At 43.9% G+C, this 26,870-nt stretch overlaps 1 protein-coding gene and 1 non-coding gene across 4 annotated transcripts in view; one reads left to right on the top strand and one right to left on the bottom strand.

Moving 5' to 3' along the window:
- Nucleotides 1-26,870, bottom strand: part of DEDD (death effector domain containing) — a 42,232-nt gene that overhangs the window by 4,836 nt on the left and 10,526 nt on the right. For all 3 annotated transcript variants that reach the window (XM_048827736.2, XM_048827735.2, XM_048827737.2), the window contains 3 exons: nt 18,060-18,458; nt 5,208-5,315; nt 2,055-2,201 (listed from right to left, as the gene is read on the bottom strand). In XM_048827736.2, coding sequence (XP_048683693.2) covers nt 2,055-2,201; nt 5,208-5,315; nt 18,060-18,384 — 580 coding nt within the window. In that variant the 5' untranslated portion in view covers nt 18,385-18,458. The remainder of the gene's footprint in view (nt 1-2,054; nt 2,202-5,207; nt 5,316-18,059; nt 18,459-26,870) is intronic.
- On the top strand, nt 8,872-8,990 carry LOC125626231 (5S ribosomal RNA). The gene has a single exon (XR_007353704.1). It is a non-coding gene; the product is annotated as a 5S ribosomal RNA (ribosomal RNA).

The following is a 26,870-nucleotide window of genomic DNA, read 5'->3' as shown; positions in this document are numbered from 1 at the left end:
GGTATTAATGCTGTCTCATGAGGGCCGTTTAAAAATCACGTGCCCAGAGGCCACAGCACCAGTGAACTGGAAGTCAGACCAACCAGTCAATCTCACTCATCGCAGAAGATCGCTCTCCGCGCAGGCAATAGAGGAGAAGGCCATTCAGGGTCATCTGGAGGAGATCAAAGGAGCTGACTGGTTTTTGCACCTCACTTTCAATGGGAAAGTTTGGAATTAAGTCCTGCCGTCACAACTGAAGGCAGCCTTTCCAAGCCCCTCGAGAAGAGCTGAAGCGACAGAGCTCATGTCCAGGAGCCCCTCCCAACTGACTGATCTCCAAGGAGACTGTGTCATCCCCACGACGAAGCAGAGTAAAGAACGGGGTCTACTGATGCCAAGTCTTCCAAACTTGACCATGCTGTAAGTACCCAACTCCCATCACACAACGTTTAGCATCTCAATGAAGACCTCAACTGCTTCTCAACCCCTTGGAGAGATTCCTCATTCACACCGGGACTAAAAAACCCTTTTGTGGGGGCTGGGATTATACAAACGTTGATTTCTTGCACAGGCAGAGATTCACCACCTGAAACTGGAGGTTCACCATCTCTATTGTATTCCAGTAGTTTCTACAGGCTCCAAGCCAGACCAGGACCCCATTGTGGGTACGCTGGGTAAAAGGGATATAACAAGCAGAATTAAGAGTGACAGTTGGCAAGTGTCATGTTAGTCCCAATGTATTATTTAAAAAATAATCTAGCCCTTGTGACAGCTAGAGACTCCTAGAAAGGGGGGGCTGGAGGGGAACTCCAAAGGTCATTTGGGCCCTCCCCGCACAATGCGGCAGGGTCAAGTAAAGGAGACCAGCCCTGTCAGGTGTTTGTGTAACCGGTTTTTAAAAACCTCCAAGGACAGAAGGTTTAAAAACCTCAAGCTGCTGATCAACGTAACTGCTCCTCCTATTATGTCCAATACCCTTAAGGTGCCTGTGACCTCTAGGGTTTGAATTGTGAACATCTGCACAACAGATTCTTTCTGGTCTAGGAATTGCATTGAAATATTTAGTTTTACTAAACTCACTCTTTGGATTTTCTCTTTCTCCTCCTAAACTGGCGTGCGCAGGGGGCAATAGTCAGAGGTTTCATTCCCCCCTTGCCCTCCCGCCAAACTAGGCTGAGGATCCAGCTGCACACACAAAATGGGCTTGGGTTGTTTAAATCAGACTATTGATATTTTCCTTAATTTCTTCTAATGCAGCCTTTGGAAGACAGGTGCCAAACTATCAAGCTCAGGTACAAGATCAGCCAGCCCCACCCTTCACACAAGGAGGGGAATAAAATTTAACTCCCCAGTCCGAGAAAAGACCCCAACCCTCTCTCCCGCCCCCAAGCTACTCCCCTCTGCCCCATCAACAAAATCAGAATACAAAGCTTTTGACCAGATCCAGGCTGGGCTAGATCCCAATTTGTGGCTAACCTTGTAACAGGCTGAGCCAGAACACCAGATCTGAGGCAAAGCAGAATTTTGTCAGGCTGTTCTGATGCTGGTGGATGAAAATACAGGCATCAAAATGCTCCAAAAATGTTTAGAGACCTCAGCACGGTGTTCAATTTGGCCACCAACCCCCCCCCCCCCATCCCCCCGGAACTTAGTATTAATTTATATTATCTGCAAAGTAAAAATAATAGAACTCTGCTTCCAAACCTGCCCCACCATTGAGCCTTGCTGGGAGAGTTGGGTAAAGTGGGGATGCAGATCTTTCTACCAGCCAGGCAAGATGACCATATAAAATAAAACCTGTCCCTGGAAGGAGGAAGAATAAGCTTCTCCCAGCACCCCAGTGCGTAACCCACAAACCCACCACAGCCACAGACAGGCATAAGAACAGAAAGATGGCCACAGTGGGTTCCATCTAGCCCAGTGTCCTGTCTTGGACAGTGGCCAGTGTTAGATGCTTCTGACAGTTGGAGGTTTAGGGACACCTGGATATGGGGTTGTGTCCCTGACCATCTGGGGTATTAGCCATTAATGGACCTATCCTCCAGGAACTTAGGCTCCTCACAAGTTCTTACCACAAGTCTGTTTCTCTTTAGGATCCGGTGTCATTGACTTCCTCCTCTTATGCTGGCTACTGAGGAGGGCTCTCCCACGGCCAGGCCTCTTGGTACAGATTGGAGGTCCAGCGGAGGAGCGGCAGACCACAGGGTGATGGGGAGGCACTAATGCAGAGAAAGAGGAGCCAGGGGTTAGAAAGGGAAGCGTAGATAGAGCCCAGGACCACATCACTTCTCCAAGGGAGAACAATATCACACCAAGTAAAGACAGATGAAGCCTCTCGGCTCCCATGTATTCCTTCCCCAGCCATGGCAGAGCACTTGCTGTGGGAAGTTTTGTAGGTCTCCAGTGATGGGGACTGCAGCCTCTCCTTTGGGAAGGTGGTCAACATCCCATCAGTCTGGAAGTTCCTTACAGTAGGGAGGCTGTTCAGTTAGCCCTGGCCCCTGCAGCAGTCTAGAGAATTCCTCACCCTCCTTGCTGTGTACAGCCTCTAAAGATCAGCAGACGAAAGCCCCAGCCTTGCCCAGTGCTTTCACTCCATCTCCTCCTTGTCGCCCCCATCCAGCCAAACCCTCCACCTCCCAGATGATTTTGCTGCTCTTCTCTTAACTCTCCCCAGTCTCTCTCCGTCTTTCTGGAAACACGGAACCAATACCCAAAGACAGAGAGAACTGAGCCAGAGAGACGGATGGTCACTTTCTTGCTTAGTGATACCTGTGCTCATGCTGCCCAAAGTTGCACTCATCTTTTTTGGTCAAATATTACAATGCAAACACTAGTCTAATTTACTGTCCACGATCACTTTTAACCACAACTTAAATGCAGCTGCCTCTTGGGTGGGGCATGGTAGCGGTTTAACAGCTCACAACACTGCTCACCAGAGCTTTCTTCACTTCTGCTCCCATGCTATCCCCAATTCAAACTACAGGGAGGAATTTAACGAAGCAGAACATATGGCATTTGGCCAGGTTAACACTCCAGCTCTTACCAACAGTGCTAGAACATATTTAATGGCCCCATATGGTCAGGACTGCAGTTTGGCACCTCATGCAAAAGAAACTCCTCCAGCAGCACAGTGCTTCTCAGAGCATGTTGGGGCGCATGACCCACTGAGGGAAAAGCACCCCTTCTGAACATTTAACATCACTCTCCCAAGCCTGCAGAGTCTGCAAGCTCCCACAAGATCACAGCACAGGCTGGGATGGCTGCAGAGGCAGACATTAGCAAGCACAAAGGGACAAGAAAAATAATTCTGGCTCATCGAGGGCAGCGGCACATACCACAGCAACCTGCTGCTCTGGAACAAAATGACACAGGATTTCAGAGACAGGCCTGGGTGTCTGAGGCTAAGACTTTGCTCACTGAATTCAATGCATGGCTGTTATTGCAGTTAACCCCCCACTGAGGTGTTTGGGTGGAGTATGCTCGGAGAGTTACCTTTGAAAATTTCAGCCCTAGAGCTTAAAGTTAGACACCTGCCAAGCAACATTTGATAATTTTGACATAAGCCTCCAGAAGGAAATGACGCTCCTTAAATTCAGTTTTACGCCTGCTGGGATTTCATTCATCACCGAGAGCCTTTTAATCTGTTTCAATACCATTTCTGCACTGATTCAATGAATGAGAGCCTTTAGTTGTGTTCGCAAAAAGAAAAGGAGGACTAGTGGCACCTTAGAGACTAACCAATTTATTTGAGCATGAGCTTTCGTGAGCTACAGCTCACTTACCGGCTTGAAGTGTCACAAGCACCCTCTAGTGGCAGGCTCCAGTACATCAGCAAGCAAGTGCATTTTGGATGCAGCCTATCTACAAGGAGTTGCTTTATTGTTCCTATGCAGGGTTAGAGCATATTTTGGCCTAAAATCTATAGTCAGAGGAATATAACCCTCCGGAACCCAAGGAGCGCTTGTATGTGTGTTCTTTTTGAAAGTGTCTATGTAAAAACACTGCTACCTCATTCCCTGTGTGTGTCAGAGTTATATTGCTAATTTTAAGCAACTATAGCAAAGTACAATAGCAAGGATGGTTTTGCCCTTAATGTTCATTTAATCAAAACCCAAAGAATTAGAATTCATACTCTGGCTCATCCTTTGGGATTGCTGAGCACGGCCAAATGCAGAATCATAATTGCTGGACAAGGTCAGAAGCAGCAGCAGCTTGATTTTCAGATTCCAAGAGGAGTTTGGAATACCAGCAGTTAGAAGTTTTTCCCCCCTCCCTAACTTAATAGGGCACATTTGGTCTGGAATCACAGAGGAGCGACATGGAGTCACACTGGGTCCTCTTCGGAGGGTAACAATATATTTTGATTTTAGAAGTAGAGATTTGGTCATAATATTTTTCCACCCTAAACTGTGTTGGGATACACAGGACTATGTCTGAGCAGAAGTCTTTCACAGTGTAGTGGGTGCCTCCAACAGCCCGCTGAAGAAAACACTCCGTTTGCCATGGAAAGAACCTCACTTTAAAAGTTTGTGAACCTTTTCCATTGAGCGTGTTCTACAAGCTGAAAAGTTAACTCTCACCCTGAACAACGCTTGAAATCACAGCTGTGAGCTGGACTTGTTACAAGTGACATTTCTGAGCCAGAAATTACAGGCTTGAACTTTTCCAGGAAAAAAATGAGCATTTGGGACAACCTGGGACCACAGTTTGGGAGCCCAGGACTCCAGCTTGAGCTGTAGCTCACGAAAGCTCATGCTCAAATAAATTGGTTAGTCTCTAAGGTGCCACAAGTACTCCTTTTCTTTTTGCTGCTAAGTAGTACTTTCCCTTTCTAGGGCCTTCATTGGAAGGTCTCAGTTGGCTTTACAAACATTTATAAATTCATAGATTTTAAACCCAAAAGGGACAGTTACGATCGCCTAATCCAACCTCAGCATAACACAGGCCAGAGAATTTCCCTCAGCAATTCCTGCCCAAAACTTCTGGTTCAACTAGAGCACCCCTAAACAGGGTGTAATATGCATCAGTTTCAATATGTTAAGAGTTTAGTGCCATGGAAGTAAAGGGATGCAGACAAGGAGATCAAAGGGGAAAAAGGACAGTTCCAATAATCCACATTTAACCTACAACACAGTGATGCACAAGTCTCAGGAGATCCCAGCTGCTTACGACCAAGGATTCCAGTGAAACCCTGGTATGAGGCAGCAGTACCAAACTCTGACCTGATTTGTGGGGGGGGGCGAGACCATGCTCTGCGTCGCTGTGAGCTCGGGGCATCACGTAACGAATGGACGTCTCTTCTAGGTACTTGTCCACAAGGTCTGGGCACACTGGAAAAGAGGAAAATGTATTTTTTAAAAGGAGGGCAGAGGAGACCATTGCTGATCTAGCAGACACTAACATGAAGGCAGAGGGAACTGTTCAAAATCAGGGTGTGAGAAATTTGACATCTACCTGCCAGAGGCCAACATGAAAGATTTTTCAGGGTGAAGGAAGGGTTCACACAAAGGAGGTCCAGGGGCAAGAGCTCCAATGCAGAGACTGCCTTCCCAAGAATGAAATTTATCATCATTCTCGTCACTTTCACGGTTGCCCACTGGGTTCTGAAGAGCAGCAAGGGAACTGTTGTCAGTTTCACCTTGCTGCTTGAGAAATCTATAAGCAGCAGTTGAGGCGGTGGACCTGCGAGCAGTCTCAGGAACATGGCTCTGCGCTCATTCACATTTTGAATGGTTTTCTTCCCAACCGTAAAGGTTAGATTTTTTTTTTTTTAATTAAACCTTAGATTCTAAAAAAGTTGATTGCTTGGATCCCAGGGACAAGAAGATTTTTCTAGCCCTAACAGTGATGATCTAATATTTATTCCCAAACTTAATTAAGTTTGCAAAATGATAGACATAACCTAACAAAAAGCGGCACAACCCATTTTCAAATTAAACAGCACATCAAGAACTGCAGCGTGTAGAACTATTAATTGTTCTTTAAGATCCCTTTGGCTAGACATATTTTAAAACAAAATACTCAAAACGTGAGAGCATACCAATGACTTTATAAAACAGAACTTACAGAAACACTTCTATTTGGATTTACTACCACTATTACTTACATCATCTCAACTCATTAGAAGCTGGAGGGCCTAATGATTGGTCAGACTTAACTGGGCGTTACATGTCACACACGCATACACACAACCCTTTGTTAGAAAGTTAACAACCGTAACCAGGCAATGCAGTGTCTGAGTAAAAGCAGGATCGTAAGGTATGCAGATGACCTAGCCCTGTGCAAGGCTTCAACCAGTGACGCACTCAAACTCAGACTTTAAGGTCAGAAGGGACCATCGTGATCATCTAGTCTGTTCTCCTGCACATCGCAGACCACAAACCTCACCCACTCATGAAATAGACCCCTAACCTCTGACTGAGTGACTGAAGTCCTCAAATCATGGTTTAAGACTTCAAGTTACACAGAATCCACCATTTACATTAGTTTAAACCCACAAGTGACCTGTGCCCCATGCTGCAGAGGAAGGCAACCCCCCACACCCCACCCCCGGGTCTTGGCAAATCTGACCTGGGGGAAAATTCCTCCCTGATCCCAAACATGGCGATCAGTTAGACCCTGAGCATGTGGGCAAGACCTCCAAGGCAGATACCTGGGAAAGAATTCTCTGTAGTAACTCAGAGTGTCCCATTTCTGGCCATTGGGGATTTTTGCAACTGGCAGTCACTGATGAGCCGCGTGTCATCGTAGGCAGTTCCATTACACCATCCCCTCCATAAACTTATCAAGTTCAATCTTGAAGCCAGTTAGGTTTTTTGTCCCCCACTGCTCCCCTTGGAAGGCTGTTTCAGAACTTCACTCCTTGGATCCTAATTTTGAGCTAAACTTGTTGATGATCAGTTTATAGTCACTTGTTCTTGTGTCCACACTGGTGCTTACCTTACATAACTCCCTCTTCCTCCCTGGTATTCATCCTGCTGATGCATTTAGAGAGAGCAATCACATCTCCCCTCAGCCTTCTTTTGGTTAGGCTAAACAAGTCAAGCTCTTTGAGTCTCCTCTCATAAGGTAGGTTTTCCATTCCTTGCATCATCCTAGCAGCCCTTCTCTGCCCCGTTCCAGTTTCAATTCATCCTTCTTAAACACAGGAGACTAGAATTGCACAGAGTATTCCAGATGAGGTCTCGCCAGCGCCTTGTATAACATTAACATTCCCTGTCTCTATTGGTTTCAGAGGAACAGCCGTGTTAGTCTGTATTCGCAAAAAGAAAAGGAGTACTTGTGGCACCTTAGAGACTAACCAATTTATCTGAGCATGAGCTTTCGTGAGCCACAGCTCACTTCATCAGATCTGATGAAGTGAGCTGTGGCTCACGAAAGCTCATGCTCAAATAAATTGGTTAGTCTCTAAGGTGCCACAAGTACTCCTTTTCTTTTTGTCTCTATTGGAAATACCTCACCCGATGCATCCTAGGACTGCATTAGCCTTTTTTCACAGCTGCATCACACTGATGGCTCATAATCATCCTGTGATCAACCAATACACCCAGGTCCTTCTCCTCCTCTGTTGCTTCCAACTGATAAATCCCCAGCTTATAGCAAAAATTCTTGTTGTTAGTCCCTAAGTGCATGACCTCACACTTGGCACTATTAAATTTCATCCCATTTCTATTACTCCAGTTTACAAGGTCACCCAGATCTTCTTGTACAATAATCCAGTCCTCCTCCACATTGGCCATACCTCCCAACTTTGTGTGTCATCCACAAATTTTATTAGCGCACACCCACTTTTTGTGCCAAGGTCAGTAATAAAAATGTTAAATAAGATAGGTCCCAAGACCGATCCCTGAGGAACTCCACTAGTAACCTTCCACCAGCTTGACAGTTCACTTTTCAGTATGACACACTATAGTCATCCCTTTAACAAGTTCCTTATCCACCTTTCCATGCTCATACTAATCACCATCTTCTCCAAATTAAACTAATAATTTCCCACATGGAACTGTATGAAATGCCTCACTGAAATCCAAATAGATTAGATCTACTACATTTTTTTTTTTTTTATTAAGACAAAGGAAAACACACTTAACTTCTCAAAGGAAGAGATCAGGTTGTTCTAGCACAATCTACCTTCTGTAAAACCATGTTGTATTTTATCCCAATTACTGTTCACATCCATGTCCTTAACTACTTTCTCTTTCAAAATTTGTTCCAAGACCCTCCATACAATTGAGGTCAAACTGACAGGCCTGTAGTTTCTGGTCCTGCTTTGAGCAGGGAGTTGGACTAGATGACCTCCTGAGGTCCCTTCCAACCCTGATATTCTATGATCACTTTCCCCCCCCTTCTTGAAAATAGGGACTATATTAGCAATTCTCCAGTCATAGGGTATGCCCCCCGAGTTTACAGATTCATTAAAAATCCTTGCTATTGGGCTTGCAGTTTCATGTGCCAGTTCCTTTAATATTCTTGGATGGAGATTATCCAGGCCCCCCCATTTAGTCCCATTAAGATGTTTGAGTTTGACTTCCACCTCGGATATGGTAATTTCTAGCTCCATATCCTTGTTGCCATTAGCCACCCTGCCACTACCCCTAAGCTCTTAATTAGCCTCATTAAAAACAGAGGCAACATATTTGTTTAGATGTTGGGTCATGCCTAGATTATCTTTAATCTCCACCCCATCATCAGTGCTTAGTGGTCCCACTTCTTCCTGTGTTTTCTTATTTATATGGCTACAAAACCTTTAACTATTGGTTTTGATTCAAGGTCCAACTCTGCTTGGCTTTTGGCAGTTCTCCCTTTATCTCTATACTTTCTGACTCCAAGAGACAGCCTACAAGAAATGGAAGATGGGAGGAACCAGCGAGGAAAGCTTTCTGTTTTCTCTACGGCCATACCACCCTGAACATGCATGATCTCATCTGATCTCGGAAGCTAAGCAGGGTCGGGCCTGGTTAGTACTTGGATGGGAGACCTCCTGGGAATACTGGGTGCTGTAGGCTTTTTTTGAAGGGGAGGGATAGCTCAGTGGTTTGAGCATTGGCTTGCTAAACCCACAGTTGTGAGTTCAATCCTTGAGGGGGCCATTTAGGGATCTGGCACAAAAATTGGGGATTGGTCCTGCTTTGAGCAGGGGGTTGGACTAGATGATCTCCTGAGGTCCCTTCCAACCCTGATACTCTATGATTAATAACCTGTCAGATTCTTGCTCATCCAACTTGGTCTGCAACCCTTCCCTATGAATTTTTTCCCCTTGCTTGGGATCCAGACTTTAGATAGCTTCTGCAACTTTGACAAAGTAACGCCAAGCCTCCTCCACATTGAGATCCCCGAGTTCTTCAATCCAGTCCACTTCCTCACTAATTAATTTAAATTAGCTCTTTTGAAATCAAGGACCCTTGTTTTAGATTTATTTTTGTGTACCCTTCCCTTTAGTTTAAGCTGAATTAACTCATGATCACTCTAACCAAGGTCGTCCTCTACAATCAGTTCTTCTAGGAGGTCCTCACTACTCACCAATACCAAATCTAAAATGGCATCACCTCTCGTTTGTTCAACAAATATTTGGTGAACAAATCTGTGAGCTATCACGTCCAGGAAAATCTGGGCCCTACTATTACTAGTAACATTTGTCCTCCAATCTATAGCTGGGAAGTTAGTCTCACATAATCACACAATTCCCCATAGTATTTATTTCAGTATCAACATTAAAGAGGTCTCTATCCAGATCCAAATTGGATCCTGGTGGTCTGTAACACACCCCAACCACTGTATCAGGGGAACCTCTAGACGTTTTCTTCCCCAAAGTGGTTTTGGCCCAAACAGACTGCCTTATCCATTCCATCACTTCTCATTTCTTTACAGTCTACCTCAACATTAACATACAGTGCTACTCCACCATCTTTGCCTTTATTTCTGTCTTTCCGGAACAGCATACACTCTTCAATACCTGTATTCCAGTCATGACTACTATTCTACCATGTCTCTCTTATCCCTATAAATCTGGTTTCACTTCCTGCACCAGTAGTTCTAATTTCTCCATTTTGTTACCAGGCTCCTTGCATTGGTTTACAAACATCTTAGCGGTTGCTGCTTGGTTTCGCCCAAATTCCTCGCCTAATTGGGTACAGTCATTCCACTGCCAGTATCGCCTATCTATCCTTCCTCTTAATGTCCATTCTCCTACCCACGGCTGTTCCTTTCCTTCATTAATATATCTTCTCTTACTTGATTTTCCTCCCTCTCAATGTTAAAATCAGGCGTGGAGATTACATGAGCATCTCCCAGCAGTTTTCTCTGAGTTCCTAGTTTAAAGCTCTTTTAATGAGTTGTGCCCACCGCATCCCAGAAGTCTATTTCCCTCCCTGTTCAGGTGGAGTCCATTCCTTAAGAACTGTCCTCTGTCCATGAATGCCTCCCAGTGGTCAAACATCCCAAAGGCCTCCTTATAGCCTAATTGCCTGAGCAATCTGTTGATAACTTTAACTCTCACCCAGGTTCCAGTCTTACATTCGCAAGGAATCACTAATCCAAGTTTTCCTTGCTTCAGGGCATGATACAGTTATCCTTCACTTGCAGGTGCGTATTGCCCAGAAAGCAATATGTATAGAACAGCACAGTCTATTCTCACAGGTGCCCAGCTGAATGAACCTTTCATCCTTGACTTACGCTCCCTACATTTGCTGACCAAATTTTGTATTAATTTCTAAATCTATTACTTACTTTTAAAGATACTTAGTAGTTGTGTTCCCTCTGTATCTTAACCCAGTATATTCCAGGCTACCCACAGAGTTCAGACTTGGCCACCCATCTGGCTTATCCACATTACAACCTGAAATCTCAGAAGACAGACTTAAGTATGCTCAACAATCGCAGAACTCTTTCTTATTTCTCTTCAGATCACTTAATAAATGGGCACAAACAGTATGCATTTTAATATGCTATATGTATACGTATACATCGAGGAACAAAGAATGTATTGGTCATATTTACAGGATAGGGGACTCTCCCTGAGAAGCAGCGACTGAAAAAGATTTGGGTTCATGGTGGATAATGAGCTGAACATGAGTTACTACTGAGACACTGGCCAAAAGACTTAATGAGATCCTGGGAGACAAACGATGGAATCTCAAGTAGAAGCAGAAAGGCTATTTTACCTCTGTATTTGGCACTAGAATAGTGTGTCTAGTTCTGGTGCCTACAACTCAAGAAGAATGTTGAATAACTGGAGGAGGTTCAGAGAAGAGCCATGAGAATGATTAAAGGATTAGAAAGCCTATCATATATAGTGACAGACTCCAGGAACTCAACCTATTTAGTTTACCAAAGAGAAGGTTACAGGGTGACTTGATTATAGTTTATAAGTACCTACATGGGGAACAAATATTTAATAATGGCTCTTCAGTCTAGCAGAAGAAGGTATAATACAATCCAATGTGTGGGAACTGAAGCTAGACAAATTCAGACTAGAAATAAGGTATACATTTTTAATGGTAAGAGTAATTAACAACTGGAACAACTTACCAAGACTGTAGTGGGATTCTCCATCACTGACAATTTTTAAATCAAGACTGGATGTATTTTCTAACATATCTGCTCTAGAAATTATTTTGGGGAAGTTGTCTGACCTGTGTTAGGTAGGAGGTCAGATTAGATCATCATAATGGTGCCTTCTGGCCTTGGAATCTATGAATCATGCAGCAGTGGACTGAAACATAGTAAGATCACATGAGTATGGGGTCAGTGGTGCATAAACTTTCCAGTTGCGCACCGCCCCCCCCCCCCCCTTACTATTAATGGAATCTATTGCCTCCTTCCTTCACACATTAATGCACAGCCAAGGCTTCCTCAGCAGCTGGGGGCAGAACAGGTCTGGGGACAGAGCTAGACTGGGGGTGGAACTGGGCCTGTGGGCACAGCAGGGCTGGAAGTATGGCACTCCCTTTCCTGCTCCCCATGGGGGCACTGGCCTGGGCCCCACTGCATGCCCCCATGAACATTCCTCCATGCCCCACAGTTTGAGAACCACTGGTCTAGGCATTTGATTCCAGCCAGTTTCAAAATTGTATTAAAGGAGTCTGGCAGGAAACTGCTATTACGCAAGATCAGAGTGCAATCATTGAGCATAGTTACTATCCTCTTATGCCAGTGAAAACAACCCGGAGACTCGATAAAAATTGATGAAAAATTCTGATTTTTAAAATTCAGATTAAATAAATTTAAATTATGACATCCTTTGTTAAGACCTAAACTTATTTTAATCTACTAAATCATTTAAATTAAATAAAAATAATATTCAAGCAGTACACATATGCTGCCAAAGAAAGTCAAACCCCTGAACTGGTGGAAATCACAGGCTCAAGATCTGGAAATCATGGGCTGAGTATCTGGAAATAGAGTTCGCTGAAGTGCTAAAGCAGCTTTTGTCAACAGCAGCAGCCTCTTCTATTTCCTTCATTCCAGTTTATTCAACCAGTTCAGTTCAATAGTTAGTTCTTTCAAAGTAAGAAACTGATTGTAAGTTTTAATAAAAAAGCATGTTGCCCTCTTCCAACCTATAAATAAAAATGAGGTGAGAGAGGATACGGTCTACTAGTTCTAAAACATTGCAGGAAATGTCGACCAAAAACAATCAGTTCGATTCACTAAATATAAAAATTTCCTTTGTTTAATAAATCAATTTTAAATGGTAAATGCTTGATAAGTTCTTATGTATACAGCACATTTAAGATAATTTAATTCAACCAATAATTTTAAAATGCTGGTTTTGTGTGTTTTTAATTCTTTTCCAATTTCCCTCCAAATGCAGCTCAACAATCAGTAAAAAAAAAGTTAATCTAGTAAACAAGAAATGCTTCACTGTTTTCTAACAATAAAACACAAAAATTATGAATCTGAATAAGTTTATGTTAAGCTATATAACTGCTTAAATAAATGTGCATAGATACAGTGTTGTGCTGGTGAACAAAAATGTAATTAATTATACCAAGCTTTGAGAATCTTTAGGAAAAGAAGAGTTTAAAAAGTACAAATGCAAAATTAGATTGAAATGGATTATTTAAATCAATCGGCCATGCAACAGGACATAGAGATGAAGATTAAAATAGAAGTGCTGTTTGTACAAATGCAAAATGTTGCGAACTTATGTGCAAATTCAAAAGAGAGGCCTTCAGTTTAGATTTTTTTAAAATAAATCATGCTTCACTGAATTTTTACCTACTATTGTTCCAATATCAGAGACCCCTGTACACCTCAAACACAAAAAAACAAAAACAAAAAATCAAGAAAAAAATCTTTTTTGTTCTCAGCATTTTTTTTTTTTTTTTTTACACACTCAATTTCTCAGTTACTGCTTATTTGTTTGGATTTGTAACAAGAGGGAAGAGAAAAGCATTTAATGAAAATATGAAAGTTATTGTAATGCTCAGAAAACTGGCAGGGGGAGTTCTGGGACACATGAATTACCTGAAATTAATGAAATCATTATTTAGCTAACTTTTTTTTTTTTTTAAATCCAGGTGTCTTCAGGGAATCTCAAAGCAATATTAATTCAGTCACAATGTGCGTAAGTGTTTGTACTGTGAATTTATGTACCATATATATCTAATGTGGTTAACACTGCTGTGGGGAACTAACTCTGGATTTCAGTCTGCTTCAATTCTCAAACTTTCCTTTTTTCCCTTTAATTTTGTTGGTTAAAACCCAAACAAGGGAAGGAGAAATTAAATATAATTGAGTGGGACTGCACATTCAAGTCACTGGAGCCTTTATGTCAGGGCTTAAAAGTTTGCCAGTCACTCACTAGCCAGAGGATGATGCATGAGCAAAAAAGAGGAGGGTCCCATCCCCAAGGAAGTTCAGGGATGATGCATGGATGAAAAGCCCAGCCCTACTCCAACTGCTTACCGAGATTCCTACAAGGTTGCTGACTATGGACCCAGCTTGTGGGTTCTATCATGAGCCTCTGGCTAATAGGTCTTAACATTTGAAGGCCACCCCCAAGGTGGCGGAAAGATGCTTGCCCTCCTATTGAAGCTCCTCCTGACTTAAAGGAAAGGTAGATCCCAGACACTATAATTAAGGAAGCCTTAAAACACACTATTGATAAAAAGCTGAATTATCTTACTTTCTTTAGAGGCTTTCTATGGTTCTGTCCCTCAGCACAGCAATCTCTGAGCACCTCACAAACACAAAGGAGTTTATCATCACAACACCACGACCAGGACAAAAAACCTTATCCCCACTTTCCAGATGGAGAACTGAGGCACAGATTAAGTGACCTGCCCAATGTCAATGTCTGTGGCCAACAGGAGGAGAACTCAAATGTCATCCCTTCCTCCCAAAGATGCAGTAAACTTAGCTCTTCTATTCATTTTCCAGGTAAATGCAAATCTACTTTCATCTGTATAACAATTATGTTGTTGGACACTATATGGCAAAATACCAATTTAAAAAAATAGTGTTGACAGTTTGCTCATCTGTTTAGACAGCTCTTTGATTCACTTCCAGGTTTACCATACATTATTGAGGAAATGAAACTGTCTATTACACTGACGACTACTTCCAACACTTTATTGTCGAGAAAAATCAAGAGTTGGCATATATGTTCCTCCCAATCTCCTCTTCTATTAGGGTTTGTCTTCACTGCAACTGTTAGCTTGAATTACTAATACCCTCCAGTCACACCATTCAAACTAGCTTAGCTCAAGTGAGGGCAGCCACACTGTGAAACACTCACTACACAGATTTCAGAGTAGCAGCCGTGTTAGTTTGTATCCGCAAAAAGAACAGGAGTACTTGTGGCACCTTAGAGACTAACAAATTTGTTAGTCTCTAAGGTGCCACAAGTACTCCTGTTCTTTTCACTACACAGAATGATTGGATTAGCAGCTGAGGAGCTGTAACTCAAGTCCCTGCATCCCCCAGCTCTAGATTCAGCAGCACTCCAGCTCCAACTCTCATCCACAACAGGACACCTAGCGTGAGCTTAAAGGACCACTTAACTCAAGCAAAACATTTGTGGGTGTGGGCAGGAGTTGGGTGAGAGGCAACACTTAAGTTATAACTTGAGCTACCAATGCTGTGAAGACAAGTCAATGAACAGAGAGCAAATGGGTGTCCTTCTCAGAGAAAGGTAATATACACTGATTTACAGTGGATACCTTTAAATTGTCAACATTTACCTATAGTCGCCATATAGGCAAGACAACACCATAATATGATAACAGGAATGCCATCAATTTTTAATGTTAACCCTTGCCTAAACACTAAAGAAGGAGGATTCTTCAGGGTGCTACAAGGTGACACAGCTAAAAGTAACCAGATTAAATTAAGAGACTAATATAGAAAGCAGCAAGAGCTATTCAACAGCTATGGAGAACCTAGGTGTCACATTCTAGGAGTTTTCATGGGAATGAATAGCTATTCTGATTCACCCTAGTAGACCAGGTGGGTCTCCTTAGCTCCAAATCAAGAGTATCAAAGTTTACAGTCTCTAAGGCAAATGAGATGGAGAGCATGATATGTCCTGCTAGGAGAAAGCCTGGGAACAGCCAGCTCAGGAGGAAGTTTGGGGCTGTAGTTACTAACTTGACACCTCCCCCAGCCTGTTTTTGGTCCCCTTTTCCCTCCACCTGTGTATCATTTCTATGCCTGCCTATATAGCTGCTCACAGCTTTCCTAAGCAGTAGCATGAAATGCCACTGCTGTCCATAATCCTATGAACAACAACAGTGAAAACTGATCAAATACTTGTCAATTTCACTCTGCAAACTGACCAGAAACTTGGCAGCCTGAAATTGACAAGTCTAAGGTCAGTTTTCATTTTCACTCTGAAAACTGATCAGACACATGTCAATTTCATGGTGGTTTAGGAAGGCCAGAAGCAGCTGGCTCAGCCAGAATTAGCTTGATTTACATTTGCAACTATAAAGGCTAGTTGTGTTTTGGTTTTTATGAAAAATGAAAGTTTAAATTCTGCAAAAAATTGATGACAATCTTTCCTTGTTATAAGTGAAAGTTTCTATCTGACTTCTGGCAGGTGGATCTCTCAGGTTCTGTTTAATTTGGGTCAAAGTTTCTTAGGCCAAGCATTGGAATCCTGGCATGCTCTAAGGCAGTACACAGCCAGTAGATGCATGGCATTGATCCAGGAAGGTTCAGAAGCTGGTACAGAGTTGTGGTGTGGCTGAGACCCTACAGGTTAATTTGCTCAGATCTGGAAGGGAGAATCACTGTACCTGGGTGGTTACTGAAATGTTCACTACATCCCACATTCAAATACATCTCTCAGACCAGTGCTTTGCAGAATGCTGAGTGTGCAGAGCACACAATGTATGAAAGCAGGTTATGGGACAGGGCAGGGGAGAAAGCAGAAGGGTCATTAACCCCTTCTGAACAGATTTTTTGTGGGATGAAGGAAAGAAGGAGGGATTGAGAAACTGTTCTAGCCCCCCACCACACACACACACACTATCTTTGACACTGGAAGACAAATGTGTTTTTGAAGCCTCACTCCCAGAGAGTTACACCCCTGCACCCTAGTCTATTTCAAAGTTCACCCTGATTTACTTACAATGTGCACATCCCCAGGGGCTTAGCAAGGGGAGGGTATAAACCAGGACATTATTAACATTTCAAAATGTTTCCCTCCCACAGTGTAGTGAATATCAAGTCATCATCAAAGACAGCAGGTACACAGTGCACTGGAGTTTGTAACACCCAATTTTGAATTGAGTGCAAGAGAAGCGAAAACAATTTGTATCAAGAAAGCTCCCAAGCATATGCTTGCCATTCCTATCCTCACCTTACACATACAAGCATCAAAACCAACTGAACTTATTCCATTTTTCCCAAAAGACTTTCACAGCTGGGACAGCACCAAGTGAGAGACTTCAGTCTAAAAAGGAATATTTTCTGCAAAACTTCTGTAAATAAATGAATATGGTAGCTTCATTTTGCTTTGTTTTAAAAAAGATTATCCATGACTACATGGTAAATATGCAGCCCTATCTCTATCCAAGTACTAACAGATATTTAATGGTTTGTTTTGTAGGAGTAACAAAGCATTAGCAACAGGAGACCACACTACAGCTCTCTGCTATTAGAGAAAATGGAAGACCCTGCTGCATGTGGGAACTATAACTAGACTCTACCATACTTCAGGATTTCTTTGCTTCTCAAGTGTGTGAATTTGTACCTTCTCAGGGTGGCAGGACCAGTCACTGAAATCCTGCATGGTATTGCTATTGGTAAGCAAAGAAACGTAGGAAAGAGGCAGGCATCTCCATCTCAGCTCCCCCACATTCCTTGTCTGAGCATCTCACACCAGTACACTAATCCCCTCCACCATCCCCATTATGCTTCTAGGCTCAGGGGGACCAGTAGGGATTCCTTTCAGGACACTTCTCTGCTGCTACTCATCTTCATAATATAGTAGAACCTCAGAGTTATGAGCACCTCGGGAATGAACATTGTTCGTAACTCCGGTATATTCATAACTCTGAACAAAACATTATGGTAGTGCTTTCAAAAGTTGACAACTGAACATTGACTTGATATAGTTTTGAAACTTTACTATACAGAAGAAAAATGCTGCTTTTAAACATCTTAATTTAAATGAAACAAGCACAGAAAGTTCTATCTTGTCAAATTTTTTTTTTAAACTTTCCCTTTATTTTTTTAGTACCTTATGTTTAACAAAATACTGTACTGCATTTGCTTTTTTTTTTTTGTGGGGGGGGGGGTCTCTGCTGCTGCCTGATTGCATACTTCCGGTTCCAAATGAGAGGTGTGTGGTTGACTGGTCATAACTCTGGTGTTAGTAACTCTGAGATTCTACTGTATGGTCTACCCCGCTTCTGATGGGACAAGTTATCTTAACAGCCCTCAGACCTCAACTAGGTTGTCCCTCACGGCAGCACAGACCATTGCCCACATGGTCACTGGACAGCCGCAGACAGGCTTATCTCAGCAACACAAAGCAGCAGCAGCTTGACTTAAACTGCCAACAGAGTTCTAAAGCTCTCAATAGAGCATTAAGAGCAGCCTAGGACACAGATCAGATGACTTACCGGCCCTTCTCCTCTTCAGCGTGACATAGGGCAATAGGTCATGGCGCGTGATAATCCTCAGCAGCTGCAGCACCTGGCGGAAGTTGGTCTCATCACAGCGGCCCTGCCTTTCTAGTGCCAGCAGGAAGTCCCGGCCGCTGCGGATCATCCCCCTCTCGTAGTCATCAATCACATCCACAAAAAGAAAGGACAACACACGTACGTCCCGGTGGGTCAGGTGAGTGCCCACAATGTCAAACATGCGGTGCAAACTATAGAGTCCATGCTCCCTGTCCCCAGTCTCCTCTGGCCAGGCTTGTGCTCGACTCCGTTTCAAGGTGTCCATCCTGCACGACGGCTGATCCTGCCACGTGCCACCCAATTCCAAAGGATTGGGGGGCTGTTTGCAGCACTGCAACCCTGGAAGATAAAGAGGTCCCACAGGCTTTAATCAAGAATTTTGCTGGGTTTGTTCCCTAATTACTCTTCACAAGATACTTAAATGAAAATCGTTGTCTGAATTCCTGCATCAGGAGCAGTCTGTGCTCAGATCCTCCTTATGCAGAGTCATAATATTCATGCTAATACTTCCCACCTCTCTCTATATAGTGCTTTTCACCTAAGTCCCTACGGTGATCAGGCAGGATTATATTTCCCCCATCTGGAAAGTGGGGTTACTTAGGCTCAGAGTGTGTTCAAGGGCCAAACAACAAGTCTGTGTCAGAGCTGGAAATAGAAACAAGGAGTCCTGATCACCAGCCCTATATCTGATCTCCTCTACCAACTCCTCCTCCTATAAAGATGCTGGAAATCACTCCATCTTGCTGTTCACTAGAGACCAGTCTTCTGGCCTTCAAGACATAATGCAAAAACATACTTCGGCCTTTTACGAAGGAGGGGGGGGGGGAGAGAAGCTTTCCATGAAGTATCTAGCCAGGTACTGACGCTACTCCCATGGCTGAATGGCCAGCATGAACATACCTATAGACCAATATAAAGTGCTATATCATTTTTCATCTAAGCATCTCAAAGTATTTTAAACATTAAGTTTCACAGTTTCCCTTCTGAGAAAGGTGCAGTCTCTCTTTTACAGAGGAATACTCTGGCACATAGAGGGAGTAAGCGATTTGCCCAAGGCCATCCAATGGACGAGTGGCAAATCTAGGAAGAGAACCCAGGAGCCCTGACACCTAGTTCCCCACTCTAAATACTAGCACAACTGAAGCATTTCATTCATGGAGGTTAAGGTAGTTTAACTTTTCCTCCTCCCACTCACACCATATGGCTCAATTCTCACCATGCTTGGTAATTTGTCATCCTGCCACCTGCACATGTGTAAGACTTAGATTAAGAACGAGAGAGAGAGAGACTTGGTGCAAAATGTATGGCACAGACTCTATCCAACCCTTCAAGGGGTGGAATATAAATTAATTGTATTGCAGGTCTTTCATCGGTCATCAGGCTGCCCAACCTTGAGTGCCCTCCTGTGACAGGCTGTGGCATAACAGGCACACCTGCCTCGGCTTCCCTCCTTCAGAGTCGCCAGAAACAGTGCAAAGACTTAGTTCCCATAGCCCTTTTGCATTTAATTTATTACAAGAGAAACACACACACCCTTGGGCACATAAGTCACAACACCACAGTCCAGACAAAGCATCAAATACAGCTTCAGCAGCCCTCAGCACACCCCAGCTCCCTAGCACTGCCCTGGCATCTCTCACCATACCCTGGCTCTTCTGTCAGTTCTCTCCTGTCCTTGTACCAGAACAGCCACCCTAACCCTTCCAACTGGAGAGCACCTTTGTTCTTCCCAGTGGGAACCCCCACAACTTCATTGCTGGGGAGCCTTCTTGCCAGGGAAGCATCCCTCACTTCCCCAGTTCTCTCATGGCTCTGCTAGGTCCAGCTCTCTGGCCCTGTGAGTAAGCCCCTCCACTACTACCCTGCCTTCAGCCCCCATCCCCATTCCCCTGCCCCTCCAGCTTAGAGCCAGCAAGCAACTCTCTATGGTGCTCCTTCAGTTCTGCTCTCTGGCTTGGGGATGCCAGCCAGCAAACCCCTCTTGCTGCTCTCCCTGCCTTCAGCCTTTCCCCAGGAAATACCTCCTGCTTCCTATCAGGATTCCTACAGTCCCCTGGCAGCTCTCATCTACCCTCCTGACTGAACCAGTCTGCTCTGACTCATGGGGACTCCCCTTCCTAATACCGAACAGCCCCAGGCTGAACAGCCTAATACTGCCCAGCACTCTTAATTAGCCAAATGGAAGCACCCGTCCTGGCACAGGGGGCACTGAACCTACTTCATTTACAGGGACCAGCCTTTCTGTGACACCATCTTTAACTATTATGATCCCAAATACCTTCTAGCAAGCATATATACAAGTTACAATGCCTGAAGTGGTTAGTGTATTCTAAAGGAATCCAAGCAAGTAATCAAGTGAACAGTTAGCTTTTTCCATTCCAGCAACGACCCCTGCATCTAACAGTAGTGCCTCCAACTACGGAGATAAAGCAGAATCTGCTTAATGGCCCCATCCAAGGCCTATGAGCAGGGTTTTTACGATAAAGGCCATCAAATATATAAAATCATTGAGAGCAGCCATTGGTATCACAATGAAACAGCAAGCCCAATATGTCAAGTATTGGCAAGAACCTGTTTCACTTTTAAAATCAGATGGGAACAGACTTTTGTGACCCCTTCTTGCTTCAGAGTAACAGCTGTGTTAGTCTGTATTTGCAAAAAGAAAAGGAGTACTTGTGGCACCTTAGAGACTAACCAATTTATTTGAGCATAAGTTTTCGTGAGCTACAGCTCACTTCATTGGATGCATCCAATGAAGTGAGCTGTAGCTCACGAAAACTTATGCTCAAATAAATTGGTTAGTCTCTAAGGTGCCACAAGTACTCCTTTTCTTCTTGCTTCAGTGAATCTCTAGACTAGTCTATGTCACCTGTCTACCATTCAGTTATGCACACTCACCCGCTATAAAACTGCCCCAAAAGGCTGGGAAAACCCTGCCATGCCAGACACCTAAGTCTGATGCCCAGACATTACTCCCATGGTGACAGGGGCTGTCAGTGTAGAGCAGCTGATTTGGTAGGTGTCCGCATCTTAATGTTCTCATACCCATAACTGATTAAAAGTAGCATTGACCTGTTCCAACAAGGGAGTTCTATCAAGCCCCCAATCTGGGGGCAGGTGGGGAGAGAAGAGGGAATTCTCAGAGCTTTGAGAACATAAACCCTATCCACCTACACATGCTCTGAAAGTGATCAAAGGAGAGGATACCTGGACACTAACATAGCTAAGGAAAGTTGCCCATGGTAGGTTGTTCAGCATTGAGACCTTGTAAAGACAGGCCCTGTCAATATTTAAGTACATTAATGGGACTGAATTTAATCATATTTTAAATAGGTTCCCTGTCGATATTAAAACTCCACCTTAAATTATTAAAACAGATAATCTTTTAAAAACCCAGTTTCCTGGTCCTTCTTTCTGCAGTGTTATTTTTTGCATTTCTCTTATCTTGACATATGCCCCATTTAGCCAGTTATGGTTTTGTTTAGAATCAGCTTGACTTCCAGGTTCTCACTACAAGGGAAGGTTTGGGGGGGAGGGGGAGAGGAGGAGAAGAGAAGCAACAGGTTGTTCTTTTTTTTTTTTTTAAAGCAAAATTTAAGTTTTAGGACAATTTTGAGTTGAATAGTTCTCACAGGCCAAGAATCATAGAATATCAGGGTTGGAAGGGACCCCTGAAGGTCATCTAGTCCAACCCCTTGCTCGAAGCAGGACCAATTCCCAGTTAAATCATCCCAGCCAGGGCTTTGTCAAGCCTGACCTTAAAAACCTCTAAGGAAGGAGATTCTACCACCTCCCTAGGTAACGCATTCCAGTGTTTCACCACCCTCTTAGTGAAAAAGTTTTTCCTAATATCCAACCTAAACCTCCCCCACTGCAACTTGAGACCATTACTCCTCATTCTGTCATCTGCTACCATTGAGAACAGTCTAGAGCCATCCTCTTTGGATCCACCTTTCAGGTAGTTGAAAGCAGCTATCAAATCCCCCCTCATTCTTCTCTTCTGCAGGCAAAACAATCCCAGCTCCCTCAGCCTCTCCTCATAAGTCATGTGTTCTAGACCCCTAATCATTTTTGTTGCCCTTCGCTGGACTCTCTCCAATTTATCCACATCCTTCTTGTAGTGTGGGGCCCAAAACTGGACACAGTACTCCAGATGAGGCCTCACCAATGTCGAATAGAGGGGAACGATCACGTCCCTCGATCTGCTCGCTATGCCCCTACTTATACATCCCAAAATGCCATTGGCCTTCTTGGCAACAAGGGCACACTGCTGACTCATATCCAGCTTCTCGCCCACTGTCACCCCTAGGTCCTTTTCCGCAGAACTGCTGCCTAGCCATTTGGTCCCTAGTCTGTAGCTGTGCATTGGATTCTTCCGTCCTAAGTGCAGGACCCTGCACTTATCCTTATTGAACCTCATCAGATTTCTTTTGGCCCAATCCTCCAATTTGTCTAGGTCCTTCTGTATCCTATCCCTCCCCTCCAGCGTATCTACCACTCCTCCCAGTTTAGTATCATCCACAAATTTGCTGAGAGTGCAATCCACACCATCCTCCAGATCATTTACGAAGATATTGAACAAAACCGGCCCCAGGACTGACCCTTGGGGCACTCCACTTGATACCGGCTGCCAACTAGACATGGAGCCATTGATCACTACCCGTTGAGCCCGACAATCTAGCCAGCTTTCTACCCACCTTATAGTGCATTCATCCAGCCCATACTTCCTTAACTTGCTGACAAGAATACTGTGGGAGACCGTGTCAAAAGCTTTGCTAAAGTCAAGAAACAATACATCCACTGCTTTCCCTTCATCCACAGAACCAGTAATCTCATCATAAAAGGCAATTAGACAGCGATAGCTGTGAATTTCAGAACTTGTCCTTTAAAAAAATAAACTTACGATTACTTTTACGTAGCTTTTACACCTAATATGAAGTTTGCATATCATCAGCATGGATATTTGTAGGCAAGGTAGGCTGCTTAGGATAGGCAGAGAATGCTTTGCATGCCCTATTTTGGGTCACACACAGTGCGATCTCTGCCCCCTGCTGCACCGGGGCTCTGATGGGAGGCATCTATATGATTTATTTTTGCCTACCCCTTTCAGAGAAGGTTGTCCTCCATAGTTGCTAAGCTACATGGGAAAAAAAACTGCATATGTCTGAATTGTTTTAACAGACTGCACTAGATTGGAAGCAGGCACTGCAGAGCACAAAGCACACTGCGGGAACAAATAATGCCGTAAGAAACTGACAAGGGAACATTTTAAAGACATTAAAAAGGCTTGTATTGAAGGCTTCTGGTTTTTGGAGTTTATTAATTTAATTTGGTTGGGGGGGGAATTTTTTTTTTTTTAACTAATTTTTGAATTCCATGTAGCCGTCCAAAAATCAGCAGGTTTCAGGGATCTCTTTGTATATACAGGTAGTCCTGTTTCAAACAGCACTATGTTACGAGCGTGCACCAGTAGGGTCCATACAGACCAATTCATGTGGAACATCTTTATGCACTTTAGAAATCAATCCCCATAGCCCGCATTACTGCTCTGTGTAGACAAGCCCTTAGATATGAGCCAAGGAGCAGGAACATCACATTTATAAACAAACTGCACTAGGAAAGAGGTGAAGTCAGTATGAATTGAGTAACCATTTCTGGTGTTTACTGAATAAATACTGCACTTGTGTGCATGTGGGGGGAGGGATGTTTTATTGGTTAAAATCTAAAATCAGAAGCCCTGCTTATCTCTTTTGAGATGCAGCTTCTCCTGAAGGAGCTGTACTTTTACAAGGTACACACTGGACTTAGATGTAGCAACTGTTAAAAGTAAAGATCAAACAATGGAGAAAAGGTTGTTTCAAAGTCTCAACCAAGGGAGTGTATATATGTTGCCAATTAAAATCTTAGAAAAGAGACCTCCTCCTTCCACCTCCTGCTCCTGTCTCTCAGCAAGAAAATGACCATGCTGAAGCACAGTTGCCTAACAGTTGGGGACTGATAGCATTATATCCTTTAACTGTCAAAAACCTGTACCACAGAGGAGCTCCTCTCACTTTTCATGCTGTCTGGGAATTAATCTCTTCCAGGGCTGCTATGGAATCCTCACGCTCCAATTAAAAGTGCACGTGTGCGCACAGGCATGCGCGGGTGCGCACACCCACCCACCCACCCTCTTTTCAAATAAAGTTAGTGTAAGTTAACTCATGTCTACACTTCAACTGTAGGGTCTTCCATCAAGGTCAATGACACCCCTACCATCAGAAACGTCTACAGGGATGTCCTCACTGCACAATTAACTCCAGTGATCAGCACCCAGGCCTAGCATGGGTGTGAGCAACCAAAGAAAGCCCTGCTCAAATCACTGCACCCTCACTGGTGCTGAACACACTCAAGTGTGTCACTAGGACTTCAAGGGGCATATCCTATGGTTCTTTGTGCTGCAATAAGCTGAGCCACTCTATGATTCTTTCCCAGTGAACTTGTCTGTCCTTCTGGGCGCACAGAGGGAAACTGTGGAAAAGCATTGGAGGAGCATTGAAACACTCAAGTGGTTTAGCTTGCATCCTCACTGCAAAGCGGGCAGATTATCAGCCCAGTTGAAAGCAGCACACAATTCTAACCTACACTTCCAGCCAGCCCAAGCTGTGAAAGCACCAAGCACAGATGAGAGGGATGTGATTGTGGGCAAGAGGAGAGTTAGGGGAAACAGCCAAATAAGAGCCTGAATTAGCTCTGCAGGGAAGACACAGCCTAAGTCAAGAGATGTGCGTCTGAGGTTGTAACAGAATGTAAAAGCAAGCAGTAAAAAAGCCACGGGAAAGAGACCCCTCTCAAATGAGTGGTGGGCTGAAGAGAGCCAGCATTTTAAAAGAGAACCAAAAGTAGTGAAACATCAAGAGATGTTCAATTTGCCAGCTTGGGGAGATCCAGCAGCTTCATTTAATCAAACCGCTTTTGTTTCCTTCAAAGAATGCAGGCCCTTTACAGTCTGTGTCCAAGATTTCCTCCTGTTCTTTCCTGTGACATGTCAAACCAAGGTCCTGAGCAGTCCTTTCACAAGAGTCAGGACGTTAACTACGGAGTCTCCCTAACTTGGCCTTATGGTTTCAACCCACAGACACAGCAACATTTTCTTGCCTGGGAGAGCAGGCCCAGGGATATCAAACCAGTTTGGAGATTGGGAAAGGGAAAGAGCAGTGGAGGCAGAGAAAACTGCAGAACCCTGGATCATCTCCTCCATCCACTGCAACCTGCTCCCCTGACCGTAGGTGGTGGCTCCTAGAAAACCACCAGTCTTTTCCCCCACTGCAGCTGGCCATTGAAGCAGCTCACACACAGGGCTGCAGGCAGCAGCTGACCTGATCAAGTTTCCCTTCCATCCCCCAATCTCTAGCCCTGTGGCACTTGACTCGGGTGCAAGAAAACAAGGTCCAAACCCAGAGAGTCAGTGGACGATCACCCTGAGTAGCACATAGCCTTTTAGAGAAGGGAGGCAATGGAGACAACTAGAAAAAAAGGAGGGAAAGAAAACGGACAGAACGAGAAGTTGGTCACGGCATGGTACAAAAAGGGGATATAGAAAGAGGGCACCCCTCCACCAACTCACAGAATGCGGGGACTTCAACAAAATGAGGGTGGGCACTGCCAAGGTGCGTTATTCTGAGAGGGAACATGGCCTGATGGAGTAAGCATGAATGGAGAGACAGGAATCTTTTAAGTTCTATTTCTGGCTCCATCAATGACTCACGACTGAGGATGACAATACTGACCTACTTCACAGGCTGTTGTGAGGCTTAATGAATGTTTGTGCACCACTTTGAAGATATAAGAGCTGTAAGGGCTAACCTCATTCACTTTCTGCTCTGACGTGCTGTGTGCTGTTGATACAGGATGCTAAGGTGCACTCACGTTCCACCCCAGAAAGGAGTGCATTTCAGCAGTAAGCAAACCAATCTCTAAATACTTCTTCCATAACTCACAGGACACCATGAAGTTTAACTGGTTAAGGCAAAGTGCTTTGAGATCCTTGGGTAGAAGGTGCTATAACAGTGTGAAATATTAAGACTGCAATGGATAGTGATTTTTTTTAATTCCTGTAACAAAAGTGGCCAAAAACATATTTCAAAATGAGCAATCAATGTTATATTTAGAGGCCAACAATATATTCCAGCTTTTAGGCCTGGACTACACAGGTTTTATATTTGTATAACCATTTTGGTCAGGGGTCTGATTATTTTTAACCAAAATAGTTATAGCACTGCACCCCCAAGTGTGGACACAGTTATATCAATATAAAGGTACTTTACACCAGTACTGCTTATTCCCCTTTTCACACAGGGATTGCTATACTGGAATAAGCACCTTTGTATCAATACAACCACATCCACTGAGGAAGGTCATACTGCTTTAACTACAGCAGTTTAAGAACCACGTCATTAACGTACATACCCCTTCCACATGCTGGATGTAGTATAAAGTTTTCTTTCTGCTGCATTTGGGCAAGCCAACCCTTTGCTTGTTGTGTGACTACTTCTCTTCATGACCAAGTGGATTAACTATAGTAGTTCCCTCTCTGCTGCCTGCAGCTAGTGCAGAAGGCAGAAGTGCCTAGCTTGCAGATAGCAAGCAGCAGGGATCCACACACACTCGCTTAATGACCATGTGTGTGTCACTGAGGATCTGATCCCAACCCAACTGGAGCTGATGGAGTTGCTCCACTGACTTCACTGGGTGTAGGCTCATAATCTGTGA

This window comes from Caretta caretta, chromosome 24 (assembly GCF_965140235.1).
Source record: "Caretta caretta isolate rCarCar2 chromosome 24, rCarCar1.hap1, whole genome shotgun sequence".
Classification (NCBI taxonomy): domain Eukaryota; kingdom Metazoa; phylum Chordata; order Testudines; family Cheloniidae; genus Caretta; species Caretta caretta.
This window is presented reverse-complemented; position numbering and strand designations above follow the sequence as displayed.